A 20,389-nucleotide genomic window follows, 5' to 3' on the forward strand; every position below is an offset into this window, starting at 1 on the left:
GCCTGTGAGCCACAACTGCTGAGCCCACACACCACAACTACTGAAACCCATGTGCCTAGAGCCTGTGTTCCGCAACAAGAGAAGCCACCACAATGAGAAGCCCACTCACTTCAACAAAGAGTAGCCCCTGCTCAATACAACTAGAGAAAGCCCACGCGCAGCAATGAAGACCCAACGCAGCCATAAATAAATAAATTGTATCATAGATATTGTAAGTTTATATATGTTTGTTTTTAAACTTGCAGTTAAAAAGAGAAATGTTTGGTTTTAAATCATCTCTGTCTAAGCACCAGATGAGTATTTTGTCAAACAAGGAAGACAGTTACATTGGCTGCTGTGAGACAAATAAAATGGTGATTTCGGAATTGAGGTACGGTTTTCAGATGCTGAAGTTTTAGCACATACAATGTGTTTTAAAAATTGGTAATTAAGATCTTTAGTTGAGAAGTTGAGAAACATACAGAAAAGTCTAGAGAGTATTATAACAAATATCCATATTTCCACAACTAAGAGCTGATTCTTCTTAACATTTTTTGATATTTTTTCAAATCTGTTTCTTTAAATAAAAAATAAAACATTACAGGGTAGATAATGCCCTTTGATCCTTAACACTAGTCCCATTCTCCTCCTAAGTTATCTACCATCATGAGATGGGTATCTATCCTTCAATTCATTTGTGTTTGCTTATATTCACACATATAAATATACTGTTTTTATATGGTTTGTAATTTTGCCTTTTCACTCAGCATCATTTTTAAAATTCATCGATGTCGAGGTAGGTAGGTAGAATGGTTGATCAATGGATGGATTAGTGTGGTTAGTTTAGTTTTAGTAGCTGTGTAAGAGTCTCTCCTACAACTACATCACAATTTATCTGTTCCTTTATCGACAGTTGCCTTATTTCTAGTTTTCGTCTATTACAAATAGTGCTGCAAAGTACATACTTACACATGTTTCCTGTACAATATGCGAGAGTTTCTCTAGCAGATATTTCTAAAAGTAAAATTGCTGGGTCATAGGGTGTATACTATCAAGTTTCTAAAGTAGCTGAACCAGTTTACAGTGTAATCAGTTGTATATAAGACTTTCTGTATCTTGGCCAATAGTTGACTAATATCAGAGTTTAAAATTTTTTTTAATTAAAATTATTTTAATTTGAAAGGGGAAAATGGTATGTGATATTTTTATAGAATCTTTCTAATAATTTTTGGTTTATTTTCTTTTGTGCCAGGATTAAGCTTGCAATGAAAGAGGCAGAAATTCAAAAGCTTCAGGCAAACCTGACTGCTAATCAATTATCTCACAATCTTATTGCTTCTAATGACAACCAAGAAAGTGGCAAATTAAATAGTTTAGAAACAGAACCTGTAAAACTAGGAGGTAATCAAGGAGGTAAGTATATTATATTCAATTCTTATTATAAATTGTAATCAGAGTTCTTTATGATAGTTTTTTAAAGAAACAGATTATCAACTGGTTACTGTTATCAAACATACTTGATAATCTGTTATTACTACTTATGTGTTGATAAGACGGTAAAAATTATTTCAAAATTCTTGAACTTTGCATCATTCTTTAAAAATATATTTTTGAAGTAAAATTTACTTACAATAAGATGCATCCATTTAAAATAAAAATTCAATGCATTTTGTCAGATTTTTTAAAAAAATAAATTTATTTTATTTATTTATTTTTGGCTGCCTTGGGTCTTCGTTACTGCGCACGGGCTTTCTCTAGCTGCGGTGAGTGGGGACTACTCTTCGTTGTGGTGCATGGTCTTCTCATTGCGGTGGCTTATCTTGTTGCAGAGCATGGGCTCTAGGCTCACGGGCTTCAGTGGTTGTGGCATGCAGGCTCAGTAGTTGTGGCTCAGGGGCTCTAGAGTGCAGGCTCAGTAGTTGTGGCGCATGGGCTTAGTTGCTCCGCGGCATGTGGGATCTTTCCGGACCAGGGCTCGAACCCATGTCCCCTGCATTGACAGGCGGATTCTTAACCACTGCACCACCAGGGAAGTCCAGATGTTTAGTTTTTTCATATGGTTATACCCTTGTTACCATCACCACAATCAAGACATACAGTGGTCCCTGCCTATCCTCCCAGGATACATTCCAAGACCCCCGGTGGATGCCTGAAGCTGCAGATAGTATGAAACCCTATGTACTACTATGTTTTTTCCTATACGTACATGCCTGTGATGAAGTTTAATTTGTAACTTAGGCACAATAAGAGATTAACAACAACAATAATAAAATAGAACAATTATAACAGTATACTATAATAAAAGTTATGTGAATGTGGCCTCTCTCTCCCTCAAAATGTCTTATTGTACAAATTTAATACCTTTTCCATCTTCACACATTGTGGCTATAACTTTTGCAGTTTGACGTGTGATAGCAAAACTAGCACAAATTTCTTTTTTCTTTACAATTTCATGGATTGAAGAGTCTTACTGTAGATCTTAGCATCCTCAGCATACAACTTTTTTTCTTATTAAGTCTAGTACTTTCACCTTTTCACTTAAAGGGAGCATGTTACAGCTTCTTTTATATTTGAATTGCTAGCATCACTACTCTTGCACTTTGGGACCATTATTAAGTAAAATAAGGATTACTTGAACACATGCACTGCGATACTGCAACAGTTGATTTGATAACCTAGTTGGCCACTAAGTGTCTAACGGGTTGGATACATGGACAAAGGGATTATTATTCACATCCTAGGCAGGACGGAGCTGGACGGCAAGGGACAGTGTGAGACTTCATCACACTACTGAGAATGGCACACAGTATATAACTTATGAATTGTTTATTTCTGGAATTTTCCATTTATTATTTTCGAGCCTCAGTTGACAGCCGGTAACTGAAATGTGTAATGAGTTGACTTACATATGTTATGATTTCCACAGTAAATTTGGTTAACGTCGTCATCTCATTTACATACCAAAAAAAAAGGAAAAAAGTTTTAAGATCTACTCTCTTAAATTTCAAATATACTATACAACAGTGTAACTTATTATCATCATGTTGTACATTATGGATCCACTTTTACTTTTAATATACTTAGTTATTAGCCAATAATTAACATGAAGAAACCACCGTGTAGAAAAAAACTTGCCGTATTTGTAATAATAGCAAATCACTTGAATACCTTATATATGATTATCTAGGTTATTAGATAGTCTTTTTAAGACTCTTTAGGTTTTGTTTACTTGTTGCTTTTAAAAATTTGAATATTGCCCCTTCTTTCTTCCTTTCTTTTTCTTTCTTTCTTTATCATTAAAGTATAATTGACCTACAACACTGTTAGTTCCAGGTACACAACATAAAGATTCGACATTACAAAATCACCACAATAAGTCTAGTTACCATCTGCCACCATACAATGTTATTACAGTATTATTGACTGTATTCCCCATACTGTACCTTTCATCCCCATGACTCATTTATTTTGTAACTGAAAGTTTGTGCCTCTTAATCTCTCTCACCTATTTTATTTATCTCCTCCTTCCCCTTCCCCAACTGCAACCACCAGTTTGTTCTCTGTATCTATGAGTCTGTTTCTGTTTTGTTATGTTTCTTCATTTGTTTTGTTTTTTTAGATTCCATATATAAATGAAATCATACAGTATTTGTCTTTGTCTAGCTTATTTCACTTAGCATAATACCATCTAGATCAATCAGTGTTGTTGCAAATGGCAGGATTTCGTTCTATTTCATGGCTGACTAATATTCTATTGTATAAATACATTTTACATATACATCTTCTTTATCCATTTATCAATTGATGGGCACTTAGGTTGCTACCATATTTTGGCTATTGTAAATAATGCTGCAATGAACATGGGAGTGCAGATATCTTTTCTAATTAGTATTTTGTTTTCTTCAGAAAAATACCCAGAAGTGGAATTGCTGGGTCATATGGTAGTTCTGTTTTTAATTTTTGAGAAACCCCCATACTGTTTTCCACAGTAGCTGTACCAGTTTACATTCCTGCTAGCAGGGCACCAGGGTTCCGTTTTCTCCACATTGTTGTCAACCCTTGTTATTTCTTGTCTTTTTGATAATAGCCTTTCTAACAGGTGTGAGGTGATATCTCATTGTGGTTTTGATTAGATTTCCATGATGATTAGTGTTGTTAAGCACCTTTGCATGTACCTTGTTGGCCATTGGTGTCTTCTCTGGAAACATGTCTATTCAGATCCTTTTCCCTTTTTTTTTTTGCTGTTGAGTTATATGAATTTTTAAATATATTTTGAATATTAACCTCTTATCAGATACATGATTTACAAATATTTTCTCCCATTCCATAGGTTGACTTTTCATTTTATTGATGGTTTCTTTTGCTGTACAGGAGATTTTTAGTTTGATACAGTCCCACACATTTGTTTTTGCTTTTGGTGTAAAATCCAAAAAAAAAAAATCTTTGCTAAGACTGATGTCTAATAGCTTACAGTCTGGTTTTTTTTTTTTCCCCCTAGGAGTTTTATGGCTTTAGGTCTTATGTTCATGTCTTTAATCCATTTTAAGTTAATTTTTGTGTATGGGGTACGGTAATGGTCCAGTTTCATTTTTTTGTATGTTGCTGTCCAGTTTTCCTGACATCATTTATTGAAGAGACTATCGTTTCCCCATGGAATATTCTTCACTCCTTTGTTGTAAATTAATTGACCATATATACATATATTTATTTATGGTCTTTCTATTTTGTTCCATTGATCTATGTGTCTGTTTTTATGCCAGTACCATACTTTTTTTGATTACTATAACTTTGTAATATAGTTTGAAACCAGGCAGTGTAATGCCTCCAGTTTTGTTCTTCTTTCTCTTTTGTGGTTCCATATAAATATTTAGGATTGTTTGTTAATTTCTGTGAAAAATGCCATTGGAATTTTGATAGGGGTTGAATTGAATCAGTAGGTCACTTTGGGTAGTATGGACAGTTTTACAATGTTAATTCTTCTAATACATGAGGATGAAATGTCTTTCCATTTATTTGTGTCTTCAGTTTCTTTCATCAATGTCTTGTAGTTTTCAGTGTACAGATCTTTTACCTACTTGGTTATATTTATTCCTAAGTATTTTATTCTTTTTGACTCAATTGTAAATGGGGTTGTTCTCTAAATTTCTCTGTTTTTTAAAATTTGTTAATTGTTTATTTATCAAGAAAAATTATTCCTTAGCCCAGATATTCATAGTTCATAGTTTCATAGTTCAGGAACACAGGTAAGTGACAAACTTCTGTGGAACTCAACCCAAAGAAATTCTTTATATCCCAAAATCACTTTGCACTCTGAAAGATACCAACCTTCCTCATCTCTTCAAAATGTTTTATGGAATCATAATTTCTGTAGAAATCTGCATATGCCTTCTTTCTTGGTTCAGCCACAGCAAACTTACAGAAAGTTGCAACTCCTAGGGAGACAATGAGAGCTCCAACAATATGAAATCACAGGCGCTTGGCCAGAAGGCCACACATCTGAGGTTTTGTCAAAGAACTGGAAGGCAGGGTAGTTTTTCTTGATAGCTCAACAACAACGTCCTTCCAGACTGATGGAGTAAATTTCTTTCTGATAGTTTATAGTTTACTCAGAATTAAGATTTTTTCCACTTGAAGTGAAATGTAGAAACTTTACAAGATTATAGGTCTCTTTACCATCCGTATTTTATATTGTAATTGTCCAATGTATTACACCAGCATACATTGAAAACCTCACTAGACAATGCTATTTTTTTCTTTGAACTGTCATAATCTGATAGTTAATCACTGCAGCTTTTTGTTGATTAGTGTTTGCCTGGTAAAACTTTTTCCATCCTTTTAAACCTGTATCTTTATATATAAGTGAGTTTCTAATAGAAAGCATATAATTGGTTCTTGCTTTAATAACCAGTCATTTTTACTCTTTTATTGGAATGTTTAGGTTACTTACATTTAATGTAATTATCGATCTTTTGGGGTTTAAGTCTACCATCTTGGTATTTGTTTGCTTTCTATTCTATTGGCCTTTGTTCATCTTTCTTGCCTTCTTTTGAATGAATTATAGTATTCCATTTTTTTAATGTCCTCGATTGAGTAATTAATTATACCTCTTTTTTTTTTTAGTGGTTGCCCTAGTGGTTAACATATGCATCTTTAACTTATCATGCTGTATCTTCAAGGACAATGGGCTGCCAGTAGCAGAAATGACAGCAGAGAAAATTAGATATCTAAGTAATTAGAGGGAATACAGAAGAGAATGATGGGATCAGCAGAGGGAATTCTAGTTATTAGAGGTGGTGATAGCATATATCATATATTCTCTAACGTCACAGAAGAACAGAGACAATGATAGATTACTTAGAAATTGAATTATTAGGGATATGGAGAGTTGATGGGAAATGGCTACTTATGCAGTCCTTGAAGGCATAGTACATCTGTACTTGTTTCCACATCTGTGTATTCTCAGTCAGTCATCTACATTATGCATCTACTTTATTTATTTTTTAAAATTAATTTATTTATGGCTGCATTGGATCTTCGTTGCTGTGCGTGAGCTTTCTCTAGTTGTGTTGAGCGGGGTCTACTCTTCGTTGCGGTGCGCGGGCTTCTCATTGCAGTGGCTCCTCTTGTTGCAGAGCACGGGCTCTAGGCGCGTGGGCTTCACTAGTTGCAGCATGTGGGCTCAGTAGTTGTGGCTCGTGGGCTGTAGAGCACAGGCTCAGTAGTTGTGGCGCATGGGCTTAGTTGCTCCACAGCATGTGGGATCTTCCCGGACCAGGGATCGAACCTCTGTTCCCTGCATTAGCAGTTGGATTCTTATCCACTGCGCCACTAGGGAAGCCCCTATGCATCTACTTTAAAACACTCCTGAAAGCTTGTTTACCTTTGAGTGGGCATAGGTGTGTACATTTATAATGGAGAAAAGGTGTATTCAAACAACTACCTCTGATAACCTTCAGTGTTTTTAAAAAGCATTACTGAGTTCTTATCAGCTCGTTTGGAATAAGAAGGATTCTCTGTTTTTGGCTTTTGAACCTACATCTATGTACAATAGCAAATATTGTTAACGATCTCAAGTTATCCAAATAAATTTATGATAAACTTTGGTTTAAGGAGACAGGATAATGTTTGTGTGTTTTGGGGTTTTTTTTTCAAACAATGATTTATATCCAAACAATGGGATTTTTAAAGATGGAGACGGGCTCTTTGTGGAAAAAAGAAAAGTGAGTGAGTCAGAAGACCTTATTCCTACTTTGTTTATGTATTTAATAATAGGAAGTACCTTGCTTACCATGTTCCTTCATTATATTTTCCTTAATGTATGTTTTATTCTCCATCCACTTTAGTATTCTTTAGATCAGAAACTAAACTTATGATTAAATCTTTCAACATTGAAATGGGTTTTTATTCTTTAAGTTTTATACAGAACAATTTTCCTTTTATGTTTATTAACAGAAAGTATAAAAGTTCAAAATCAACATACTGTGAACAAGCAATATGAAAGAGAAAGGCAAAGACTTGCTTCTGGAATAGAAGAATTACGTGAAAAGTTGATGCAGATAGAAGCTGAGAATTCTGATTTGAAGGTTAACATGGCCCACAGAACTAGTCAGTTTCAGCTGATTCAAGAGGAGCTGCTAGAGAAAGCTTCAAACTCTAGCAAACTTGAAAGTGAAGTAAGCTTGAATTAGCTATTTATATGTACTGGATTTTGAGAGAAGAAAAAAGTGTTGTAGGGTTTTTGTAAAACTTGTATGTTAAAGTCCAGATTTATACACTAAAAAAAAATTAATGGTACCACATGAGTTATAACTTCTTTTAAAATTATATTTGGAAACTTCTGGCTTTTAACATATGTTAAAAGTAGGAAAATACTGTAGTGGCTAAATTTGGTGAAACAAATTGTACTGCATTCTATTATTTCTTCCAAGTATAAGTTAATATGGCTAATACATATTTACAAGTAAAAAATTTGGATTATGTAATTGGAAGAAAAAAGGGGTAGTAATAGAGGATTTCAAATTTTAGCAAACAGTAGAACCACCTGGAAAGCCTGTTAAACATGCACGTTTTGGGTCCTATTCCAGTGATTCTGATTTAGTACGTATGGGGTAATGCAAAGGAATCTGCATTTTTAAACAATTACATGTGAATCTGATGCAGATATCTTATGGATTACATTCTGAAAAGGGGATGAAATATGTTTTATGAATATCTGATCTTCATTTCCACTGAGGACAGAACAGGATGCCTTATTAGGTAATTGCGGACCAGGTCCACGTATGTATATGCTATACTCACCCTTCAAACCAGAGGCTGCAGCTCTCTGAGGGTACTTTTTAAATGTCTGATTTTTCATCTTAAAGTCTGTAGCCAAGACTAGGGAAAAGACCTGTGGTATAGGAACTTAAATAAGTAATGGAAAGGAGATTTAGTCAGTCTATAACTATAGCCATCAGCTTACTTAGAAAATTTCCAAGTACTGAGATGAATAACTTTTTAAAAATTAAAATACTAGCACAGTCTTGTTGAAAATACAAAAAGGGACAAAGAAGAAAATAAAACATTGATAGTTCTACCACAAGAAATTACTACTGTTAACATTTTATTGTACTAATTTCAGTCTTTAATAGCTACTTTTACGAAATGGGTTCGGGGCAATCCTATTTGAACATAGGGGTCTGAAATAAATACTTATGTATTACACAGATGGAATAAGCTATGTCATATTTCTAGTCTTCCTTTCACTGTTTTTCTTCTGAATTGTCACTTATTTTTAAAAAATAATTTTTTATTTATTTCAATGTGTTTTCAGATGACAAAGAAATGTTCTCAACTTTTAACTCTAGAGAAACAGCTAGAAGAAAAAATAGTTGCTTATTCCTCTATTGCTGCAAAAAATGCGGAACTAGAACAGGAACTTATGGTAAAAATTACCTTTTTTTTGCTACAGATTTACTGTGGCTTTAAGAAACTTAATTTGTAACAGCATGTTTGTTTTAGTATCATTATTCTAAAATGTACCATATAGGAAAATATAAATTCTACCAAACTCTTCAGATTATTCAATTTTTATTTGTATATTTTAAAGTTATATATTTTTAAGTTAATATGGCAAGTTGTTATCTAAAGTTCCTCATTTTTATTTTAGTAGAATTGAAGGAAATGGTAGTAGTTCTTTGATATGCTTTGTAACATTTTTAAACAATCTTATCATTTTGATACAATTTAAAAAATAACCACTTTCTCTTTTTTATAAATATTTAAATATTTTTGAAGTTGACATATTAACTACTATGATTCTTTGAAGACTAGAGTATGATAAATTTTATGCTTTACTAATGTACTTTTATGTAAAACTCGTTCTTAATTATGTTCTTTTAAAGTGTTTTTATATTTCTAGGAAAAGAATGAAAAGATTAGAAGTCTAGAAACTAATATCAATACAGAGCATGAGAAAATTTGTTTAGCTTTTGAAAAGGCAAAGAAAATTCATCTTGACCAGCATAAAGAAATGGAAAAGCAGATTGAAAGAGTAAGATATTAATTATGTTTTTATAAGTAAATGTAATATATATTTAGAATATGAATGCTGAAAAGAACCTTAAACATTACTAGCCCAGCTTTCTTTATTTTAATAGATGAGGAAACAAAGACATAGAAAAGTTAGTAGCAAATACTATAATTAGAATCCCATTACTTCTGGATCATTTTACAATGCTCTCTCCTTTAGTACTCTTGCCATTTCAGTTTTGATCATTATTTTTTGACATTATCAAACTAAGAGTGATTCTGTAGACTCTTTTCCACTAGAGATATCATTTGCTTGAAGATTGGTTAAGAGGAGACGCTCTCTTGATCTTGGGTTAAAAGTGAAGAGTAAAAAAAAAAAAAAAAGTGAAGGAGAAACCGTGAGACCAGAAGCACAAGACCAAACAAAAAATAGATAGTTTGGATGGGTTTAATAGCAGAATGTAGCTAACACACAAATATAAGCTTCAAATGTAGAGCAATAGAAATTATTCAGTCTGAGTAATAGAGAGAAAAAAAGATTTGGAAAAAAAGTGAACAGAGCCTCAGAGACCTGTTGAACAATATCAGAAGGTCTAGCGTTTATGTCATCAGAGTACCAGAGAAGAGGAGAATGAGACTGGTACAAAAAATATTTGAAGGAATAATGACTGAAAACTTTGCAAATTTGTGAAGGAAATAAATTTACAAATTCAACAAGCTTAAAGAGGATAAAATCTTGAAAGCAGCCAGAGATAAATAACACATTGTATATAGAGGAACAAAGATTAAAATTCACTGCAGGTTTCTCATCAGAAAATCAAAAACTGTGAAGGTTAGAAGACCAAAGAACTGTTTTTTTTTTAAGTGCTGAAAGAGAAAAATTGTCAACCTAGAATTTTATGTCCAGCAATAATATTCTTTAGGATATATAAAGACATTCTTAGATTAAGGGCAATTTAGAGAACTTGTCATGAGCAGACTTGTTCTAAAATAAATGATAAAGAAAGTTCTTCAGGCAAAAGAGAAATAAGAGGGAAAATTTAAGCCTCAGGTATGAAGAGCAACAAAAACAGTAAATATTTGGTTACATACCATGGACTATATTTATTCTTTTAAGATCTTTGTAATATCTATGACTGTTGAAAGAAAGAATAGCATTGTCTAGTGAGGTTTTCATTGTATGTTCATGTAATACCTTGGATGATTACAGTATAAAATAAGAATAGTATAATCTTGTAAAGTTTGTACATTTCACTTCAGGTGAAAAAATCTAATTCTGAGTAAACTATGAAAATTTAAAAACAGTTGGTCCCCTTTATCCACAGATTATATGTTCCAAGATCCCAACTGGATTCCTGAAACTGTGGATAGTACCAAACCCAATAAATACTATGTTTTTTTCTATACATACATACATACCTATGATGAAGTTTAATTTATAAATTAGGCACAGTAAGAGAATATCCAAATGGCCAGCATCACTACTCTTGTACTCTGGGGCCATTGTTTAGTAAATTAAGGGTTACTTGTACACAAGCACTGCTGTACCATGACAGTCAATCTGATAACTGAGATGGCTGCTAAGTGACTAATGGCAGGTAGCGTATACAGTGTGGATATGCTGGGCAAAGGGATGATTCACATCCTGGGCAGGAAAGAGTTTTCCTCAAGGTTTAATCATGCTACTCAGAATGGCATGATATGTAAAACTTATGAATTGTTCATTTGTGGAATTTAATATTTTCATATTACAGTTGAGTGTGGATAACTGAAACTGTGGAAAGAGAAACTACGGATAAGGGGGGACTACTGTATGTATATTATAATCCCTAGAACAACCACTAAAAAAACTATACAGATACAATAAAATGCTAACAAAATATTATAGAATTCTGAAAATATTCATATATTTAAAAGAAGGCTGGAAAGGGGAAACAGAAATGAAAAATAGAGGAGACAAAGAGAAAACTAATAATAAAGGGGTATGTGCTTAAATTCAGGCATCTCAGATATTAATTTAGATGTAACTGTTGTAAACACACCAAATAAAAATTGAAATTGTGAGGTTGAATTTAAAAAAGCAAGACACAGATATACTCTCTTTAAGAAGTCCATGTTGGGGCTTCCCTAGTGGCGCAGTGGTTGAGAGCCTGCCTGCTAATGCAGGGGACACGGGTTCAAGCCCTGGTCTGGGAAGATCCCACATGCCGCGGAGCAACTAAGCCCATGAGCCACAACTGCTGAGCCTGCACGTCTGGAGCCTGTGCTCCGCAACAAGAGAGGCCGCGATAGTGAGAGGCCCGCGCACCGCGATGAAGAGTGGCCCCCGCTCGCCGCAACTGGAGAAAGCCCTCGCACAGAAACGAAGACCCAACACAGCCAAAAATAAATTAATTAATTAAAAAAAAATTCTATAAAGAAGTCCATGTTAAATATAAAGATGTAGATAGGTTAAGTATAAAAGCATGGAAAAAGATGTAGCAGGCAAACAATAATCAAAAGAAAGCTGGAGTGGCAATATAAATATCAAACAAAGTAGACTTTAGAACAAAGAAAATTACTGGGGATAAAATAGAAAATTATGTAGTGATAAAAGGCTCAATTCACCAAGAAGACATAACAGTCCTAAATGTGATATGTACCTAACAAAGTAATTTCAAAATACGTGAAGCAAAAGTGAAGAGGTCTGATAGGAGAAAGAAATTAATACAAAATTATAGTTAGAGATGTCAACACTACTCTTTTCTGTAATCGATAGAATAAGTAGATTAAAAAATCAGCAAGGATATAGAAGTCACCTGAACAACACTGTCAACGAGCTTTTTTTTTTTTCTCTTTTTAAAAAATTTTTGGCCGTGCTACGCGGCATGTGGAATCTTAGTTCCCCAACCAGGGATGGAACCCATGCCCCCTGCAGTGGAAGTGCAGAGTCCTAACCACTGGACCAACAACAGAATATACATTCTTCTTCAGTACACCTGAAATATTCACCAAGATATACCATACCCTAGGTCATAAAATCAGCCTTATCAAATTTCAAGGAATTAAAACCGTGTATACAGTTGTTCCTTGGTATCCATGGATGATTGGTTCCAGGACCCACTGTAGAATATCTGCAGATGCTCAAGTCCGATAGTGGGGCCTCCATATCTGCAGTTCCACATCAGTGGATTTAACCAACCATGTATCGTTTAGTACTGTATGTATTTATTGAAAAAAATCTGCATATAAATGCACCTGCACTGTTCAAACCCATGTTGTTCAAGGGTCAACTGTAGTATGTTTTCTGACCATAATGGAATTAAACTAGAAACCATTAACGGAAAGATATCTGGAAATTCCCCAAATATTTGGAAGCTAAACAACACACTTTTTTTTTAATATCTTTATTGGAGTATAATTGCTTTACAATGTTGTGTAAACAACACATTTTAAATAATCCATGGATCAATGAATAAGTCTCAAGGGAAATTTAAAATATTTTAAACAATGAAAATGAAAACACAATATATCTGAATTTGTGGAATGCAGCTAGAGCAGTTCATAGAGCTTTATAGCATTAAATGCATACATTAGAAGAAAATAAAGAAAAATCAGTAATCTAAACTTCCACATTAAGAAACTAGGAAAAGAAGAGCAAAATTAACCCATAAGAAACAGAAAGATGGAGATAATAAAAAGCGTAATTGAAAGAAATTGGAATTTGAAAAGAGAATATTAGTAGAGAAAATCAGTCAAATCTAAAGCTGGTTCTTTGAAAAGATCAGTAAAATTTATAAACCTCTAGCCAGTGTGATGAAGTAAAAAGAGAGAGAGAAAACACAAATAACCTGTATCAAGAGTGAGTAAGGGTGTATCATTAGAGACCTCACAGATATTAAAGTTTAATAAAGGAAAGGAGAGGTTTATCCTGAGAATGGAAGGCTGGTTCAACATTCTTAAAAAAAAAAATCATTGTAATCTACCATATTAGCATACCAAAAACCAGAAAAACCTACATGATCATATCAATAGATGCAGAAAAAGCTTTTGGTAAAATTCAACATTCTCTCATGATAAAAACTCTTAGCCAACTAGAAATAGAAGGGAACTTCATGAACCTTATGAAGGGCATCTTTCAAAAAAATCCTATGGATAATATATCTTAATGGTGAAACACTTAATTCTTTCCTGTAAGATTGGGAGCAGAGCAAGAATATTTGCTGTCATCACTCCTATTTAACATCATACTAAAAAGCTCATTTCAATCAGGAGGAAACAAATAAAGCTATCCCTGTTTTCAGACATGATTGTCTATGTAGGAAATCCCAAAGAATCTACAAAAATACCTTAAAACTAATGAGTGAGCAAGGTCACAGGATGCAAGGTTAACATCCAGATCAGTTGTATTTCTATATATAGTTGACTCTTGAACAACACTGGTTTGAACTGTGTGGGTCCACTTATCCTCGCATTTTTTTCAGTTTGTGTAATACTACACAGTCTGCAATTGGTTGAATTGGTGGATACAGAACTGCAGATATGGAGGGCAGACTGCAAAGTTATTCACAGGTTTTTGACTTCAAGGAGGGGTTGGTGCCACTAACCCTCACGTTGTTCAAGGGTCAACTGTAGTAGCAATGAACAATTAGAAGCTAAAATTTTAAAAATACTGCTATTTACAAAGCTCCAAAGAGATAAGGCATAGATGTAAATAAAACAAAATATGTGGAATATCTGTATGCCGAAAACTACAAAATGTTAAAGAAAGACCTAAATAAAGGGAAAGAAATACCATTTCTGTGGATTGGAAGTCTCAATATATTTAGGATGTCAGTTCACCTTAAACAGATCTCTCGATTTAATGCATTTCCAATCAAAATCCCAGTAAAAATTTTTTTGTATACATAGATAGCTGATTTTGAATTTTGTAATGGAAAGGCAAAGAAACTAGAATAGCCAAAACAAGTTTGAAAAAGAACAAAGTTAATGGATTTATGCTACCGTATCTTAAGACTTACTGTAAACCTATAGTAATCAAGACAGTGAGGTATTAACAAAATAATAGACACATAGATGAAAGGAACAAAATATAGGGTCTAGAAATAGACCTGGCAAATATGGTCAAATGATTTTTAGCAAAGGTACAAAACCAATTCAGAATGGAGAAAGAATAGTTTTTGAATGAGTAGTGTTGGAACAATTGGACATCCATATGCAAAAAGATGGAGCTGCAATATATACCTATATAAAAATTAATTCAAAGTGAATCATATATTTAAATATAAAATAAAAAGATATTAAAACTCAGAAGAAAACATAGGAGAAAATCTTCATGACCTTAGGTTAGGCAAGAGTTCTTAAATATAAAACCAAAACAATATAAGGGAAAAATTGATAAATTGGAATTCATCAAAATTAAAAATGTATGCTCTGTGAAAGACATTATTAAGAGAATGAAAAGACAAGCTATAAACTGGGAGAAAATATTTCTAAATCACATATCCAGCAAAGAACTTTTACCCAGCATATATAAAGAATTCTCAAAATTCATCAATAAGAAAGTAACCCAATTTTTTTAATGGACAAAGACTTGAACAGATACTTCATCAGAAAAGATATACAGATGGCAGATAAGCATATGAAAATATGGTGAACTTGATTCATCATTAGGGAAATGCAAATTAAATGCACAGTGAAATACTACTGCATTCTTGTTAGAATACTGAGAGAGAGAGGTAGAAAGGAAGGGAGGGAGGAAGGAAGATCTGACAATAGCAAATGCTACCCAGGTTGTGAAACAACTGGTTTTCTCATATATTGCTGGGGATAATGCAAAGTAGTAAAACTACTAAAACAACGTAACATCTTCTTATACACTTAGCATATGACCCAGCAGTCTTAGATATTTATTCTAGACAAATGAAAACTTATCTTTACACTAAAACCTACTACAAATGTTTATAGTAGGTTTATTCATAATTGCCAAAAACTGGAAACTACCCAGTGTCTTTCAATGAGTAAATGGGTAAACTATGGTACCTCAATACAATGGAATACTACTCAGTAATAACAAGGAATAATCTGTTGATTCAGGCGAAAATATGGGTAAATCTACAAGGCTTTATGCTAATGGAAAGAAGCCAATTGCAAAATGTTGTATACAATTCTATTTCTTTGACATTCTCAATAAAGTCAAAAGCTATAGGATGAAGATCATTTTATTGGTTGCCAGGTGTTGGGGAGGGTGGAGAGCTGATTATAAAGCAAGTGTCCCCAACCCTCGGGCCACAGAATGGTACCTGTTAGGAACCGGCCCTCACAGCAGGAGGTGAGCGGCGGGTGAGCGAGCAAAGCTTCATCTGTATTTACAGCCACTCCCCATTGCTTGCATTACCACCTGAGCTCCACCTCCTGTCAGCATTATGGTGAATTGTATAATTATTGCATTATATATTACAATGTAATAATAATAGAAATAAAGTGCACAATAAATTTAATGCACTTGAATCATCCCGAAACCATCCCCCCCACCCCCATCCGTGGAAAAAGTGTCTTCCACGAAACCAGCCTCTGGTGCCAAAAAGGTGGGGGACTGCTGCTGTAAAAGATTAACATGAGGGATCTTGAGAGTGAAGGAATCATTCTGTATCCTGATTGTGATGGGAGTTGTATGAATCTATGTATGTATTAAAAAACCTCAGAATCATACACCCAAAAAATGAATGTAAATGAAGTTTTAAAAAGTCTCCCACCCTAGAATCATTGTTACAATCTTAGTTTATGTCTTTCAGACCAGTTTCTCTGCATCTTTGCACACTTACATGTTTATAGTACACATATACACAGACACACGTAAACAATTTTTAATAGCTTCGTTTTACAGAATGGTTGCTATTTGACTTTTCTGTTTTTTAGGATTATAATTAATTTTCAGTAAACTTTATTGTAAGCTATTTTTTTCTTATTTTAGAATATTTTTTTATAATAGAGTCTCAAAAATGAAACTACTGACTCAGAAGATAAAAAATATTTTTCAGATGAGTTTATCCCTCATAAATTCTTCAAAGTTTAATTTGAAAATGGCAGAAATTCTAGGAAGATATTATATTTGATATCTCAAATACTGAACTGCTGCAGAGAATTGGCATGATAGGTCTGTCCAAGGGCCTCCCTGATAATTGATGGGTCAGCTTCTATGAAAATCTATGGTTATAACATCATTTAGTCTTGTTTATTCATGAAATTAAATATATACTTTGTATGATATCTGTCTTATATTCATGTTTTAAGAAAAAATTCTAAAGTTATTTAATATTTTTCAAACTTTTTATTGTGGTTAGTATTATCAGTATTAGTGTTATTGATGTTATAATTTATGTTATCTTAACCATTTTTAAGTGTACAGTGGTATTAAATACATTAACATTGTTGTGCAACCATCACCACCATTTATCCTCATAATTCTTCTCATCTTGTAGAACTGAATCTCTATACTCATTAGAGTACACAATAACTCCCTATTCTCCTCTCCCCCCAACTCTTGGCAATCACTATTCTACTTTCTGTCTCTATGATTTTGCCTTCTCTAAGTACCTCATGTAAGTGAAATCATATAGTGTTTGTCTTTTTATGACTGGTTTGTTTCACTTAGCATAATGTTCTCAAGGTTCATCCATGTTGCAGCATATTGCAGAATTTCCTTCCTTTGTAAGGCTGAATAATATTCCATTGTATGTATATAGCACATTTTGCTTATCCATTCATCTGTTGATGGCCACTTGGTTTGTTTCCACATTTTAGCTGTTGTGAATGATGCTGCTGTGATCATGCGGGTGTACAAGTATCTCTTTGTGACCCTGCTTTAAATTATTTTGAGTATACATGCACAAGTGGAATTGCTGATAATATGGTAATTCTGTTTTTAATTTTTTGAGGACCCACCATACTGATTTCTACAGCAGCTATACCGTTTTACATTCCCACCAACAGCGCTCAAGTGTTCCAATTTCTCCACATCCTTGTAAACACTTGTTTTCTGGTTTTTAACAGTAGCCATCCTAATGAGTGTGAGGTGGTATCTCATTGTAGTTTTGATTTGCATTTCCCTAATGATCAGTGATGCTGAGAATCTTTTCATGTGCTTGTTGTCTAGTCATATATCTTCTTTGGAGAAATGTCTATCATTTCCTTTACCCATTTTTTAATAGGGTTGTTTTTATGTAGTTATTGAGTTTTAGGACTTTTCCATATATTCTGGATATTGATCCCTTATCAAGGTATGTGATTTGCAAATATTCTCTCCCATTCTGTGGGTTTCCTTTTTACTCTGTTGAGAGTGTCTTTGGATGCACAGAATATTAGAATTTTCATGAAGTCCAGTTTGTCTATTTTTTCTTTTGTTGCCTATACCTTTGGTGTCATATTTAAGAAATTATTACCAAATCCAATGTCGTGAAGCTTTGGTTCTATGTTGTGAAGCTTTTCTATGTTTCCTTCTAAGAGTTTTATTTTTTTAAGTCTTACATTTAGGTCTTTGGTCCATTTTGAGTTAATTTTTATATATGGTGCTAGCTGTGGGTCCAACTTCATTCTTTTGCATGTGGATATCCAGTTTTCTCAGCACCATTTGTTGAAAGGACTGTCCTTTCCCCCCACTGAATGATCTTGGCACCCTTGTCAGAATCATTTGACCATATATGTGAGAATTTATTTCTGAGCTCTTGATTCTATTCCATTGGTCTATATGTCTGTCTTATGCGAAATCAGTTTTTATTACTGTAGCTTTGTAATAGATTTGAAATCAGGAAGTGAGGGTCCTCCAGTTTTGTTCACTTTCAAGATTGTTTTGGCTGTTCAGGGTCCCTTGAGATTTCATATGAACTTTAGGATGGGTTTTTCTGTTTCAGCAAAAAATGTCATTGGGATTTTGCTAGGGATTGTATTGTATTGGGTAATATTGACATTTTAACAATATTACGTCTTCTAATCCATGAACGTGGACTATGTTTCTATTTATTTACGTTTTCTTCAATTCTTTCCATCAGTGTTTTGTAATTTTAATTGTACAAGTCTTTCACCTCCTTGGTTAATTCCTAAGTATTTTATTCTTTTTGATACTATTGTAAATGAAATTGTTTTTGTAATTTTCTTTTCAGATTGTTCATTGTTCACGTATAGGAATGCAACTGACTTTTGTGTGTTGAATTTCATCCTCTACTTTTCTGATTTCATTTATCAGTTCTAATAGTTTTATTGTGTGAAATCTTTAGGGTGTTCTAGGTATAAGATCATATCATCTACCAATAGATAATTTTACTTCTTCCTTTCCAACTTGGATGTCTTTTATTTCTTTTTCTTGCCTAATAGCTCTGGCTGGAACTTCCAGTATTATGTTGAATAGAAGTGGTGAGAGGGGCATCCTTTTTTGTTCCTGAGCATAGAGGAAAAGCTTTCAGTCTTTCACCATTGAGTATGTTAGCTGTAGGTTTTTCATATAAGGCTTTTATTATGTGAAGGTAGTTTCCTTCTGTTGCTAATTTGTTGAGAGTGTTTATCATGATAGGGTGTTGAATTATGTCAAATGTTTTTTCTGCATCAATTGAGATGCTCGTGTGTTTTTTTTTCTTTCATTCTGTTGATATTGCATATAACATTGATCAATTTTCATTGCATTCCAGGAATAAATTTCCCTTGGTCACTGTGTTTAATCCTTTTACTATGCTGCTGAATTTGGATTGTTAGCATTTTGTTGAGGATTTTGCATCAGTGCTCATAACAGATATTTCTCTGTAGTTTTCTTTTCTTGTAATGTCTGGCTTTCGTTTCAGGTTAATGCTGGTCTTACAGTATTAGGGAGTATTCTCTCCTTAATTTTTTGGAAACATTTTAGGAGGATTGGTATTAGTTCTTTTTTATGTGTTTAGTAGAATTCATCAATAAAGCAAGCAGGTTCAGGGCTTTTCTTAGTTGGGAGATTTTTGATTTCCCATTCAATCTCTTTACTATTTATAGGTCTGTTCAGATTATCTGTTTCTTCATGATAGAGTCTTTGTAGGTTTTGTGTTTCTAGGAATTTGTCCATTTCATCTAGATTATCCAACTTGTTGGTATACAATTATTCATTGTACTTTCTTATGATCTTTTTTTATTTCTGTAGAATTGATAGTAATATTCCTACTTATATTTCTGCTTTTGGTAATATTCAGTCCTCCTTTTTTGACCACCTAGCTAAAGATTTGTCAATTTTGTTTATTTTTTTGAAGAACCAATTTTTCATTTCATTGATATTCTTCATTGTTTTTCTGTTCTCTATTTTGTTGATCTTTACTGTAATCTTTATTTTTCCTTCCTTCTGCTAGCTTTGGGTTTATTCTGTTCTTTTTCTTGTTTCTTATCTTTTAAAGTTAGGTTATTGACTTGAGATCTTCCTTGTTTTTTAATGTAAGCATTTATAGCTATAAATTACCCCCTAAACATTGTTTTTGCTGAGTCCTGTGAGTTTTCGTAAGTTGTGTTTTTGTTTTCATTCATTTCTAAGTAGTTTCTAATTTCCCTTGTGAATTCTTCTTTGATTCATTGGTTATTTTTAAATGTATTGTTTAATAAATATCACAATATTGTGAATTTTCCAATCTTCCTTTTGTTGTTGATTTCTAACTTCATCTCATTGTGGTTGGAGAATATACTTTGTATGATATCTGTCTTGTAAAATTTATTGAGACTTAAATTTGTAGCCTAACATATTGTCTGTCCTGGAAAATATCCAGTGTGCACTTGAGAAGAATGTATATTTTATTGTTTTGGGGTAGAGTGAGCTGTGTATGTCTATTAAATATGTTTATGTTATTTATTATATGTTTATTAAATATTGTTTATTGTGTTGAGTCCTCTCTTTCCTTATTTATATTCTCTCTGGTTG

The 20,389-nt window shown here is 33.3% G+C and overlaps 1 protein-coding gene and 1 pseudogene across 3 annotated transcripts in view; one reads left to right on the plus strand and one right to left on the minus strand.

The window, feature by feature from the left end:
* CCDC18 (coiled-coil domain containing 18) overlaps positions 1-20,389 on the plus strand; it is a 116,437-nt gene that overhangs the window by 27,430 nt on the left and 68,618 nt on the right. For all 3 annotated transcript variants that reach the window (XM_036846234.1, XM_036846243.1, XM_036846254.1), the window contains exons 11-15: positions 246-370; positions 1,232-1,392; positions 7,432-7,652; positions 8,792-8,902; positions 9,380-9,511. In XM_036846234.1, the coding sequence (XP_036702129.1) occupies positions 246-370; positions 1,232-1,392; positions 7,432-7,652; positions 8,792-8,902; positions 9,380-9,511 (750 nt within the window). The remainder of the gene's footprint in view (positions 1-245; positions 371-1,231; positions 1,393-7,431; positions 7,653-8,791; positions 8,903-9,379; positions 9,512-20,389) is intronic.
* LOC118892122 lies at positions 5,259-10,993 on the minus strand (annotated as a pseudogene).

Source organism: Balaenoptera musculus, chromosome 1 (genome assembly GCF_009873245.2).
Source record: "Balaenoptera musculus isolate JJ_BM4_2016_0621 chromosome 1, mBalMus1.pri.v3, whole genome shotgun sequence".
NCBI classification, from domain to species: Eukaryota; Metazoa; Chordata; class Mammalia; order Artiodactyla; family Balaenopteridae; genus Balaenoptera; species Balaenoptera musculus.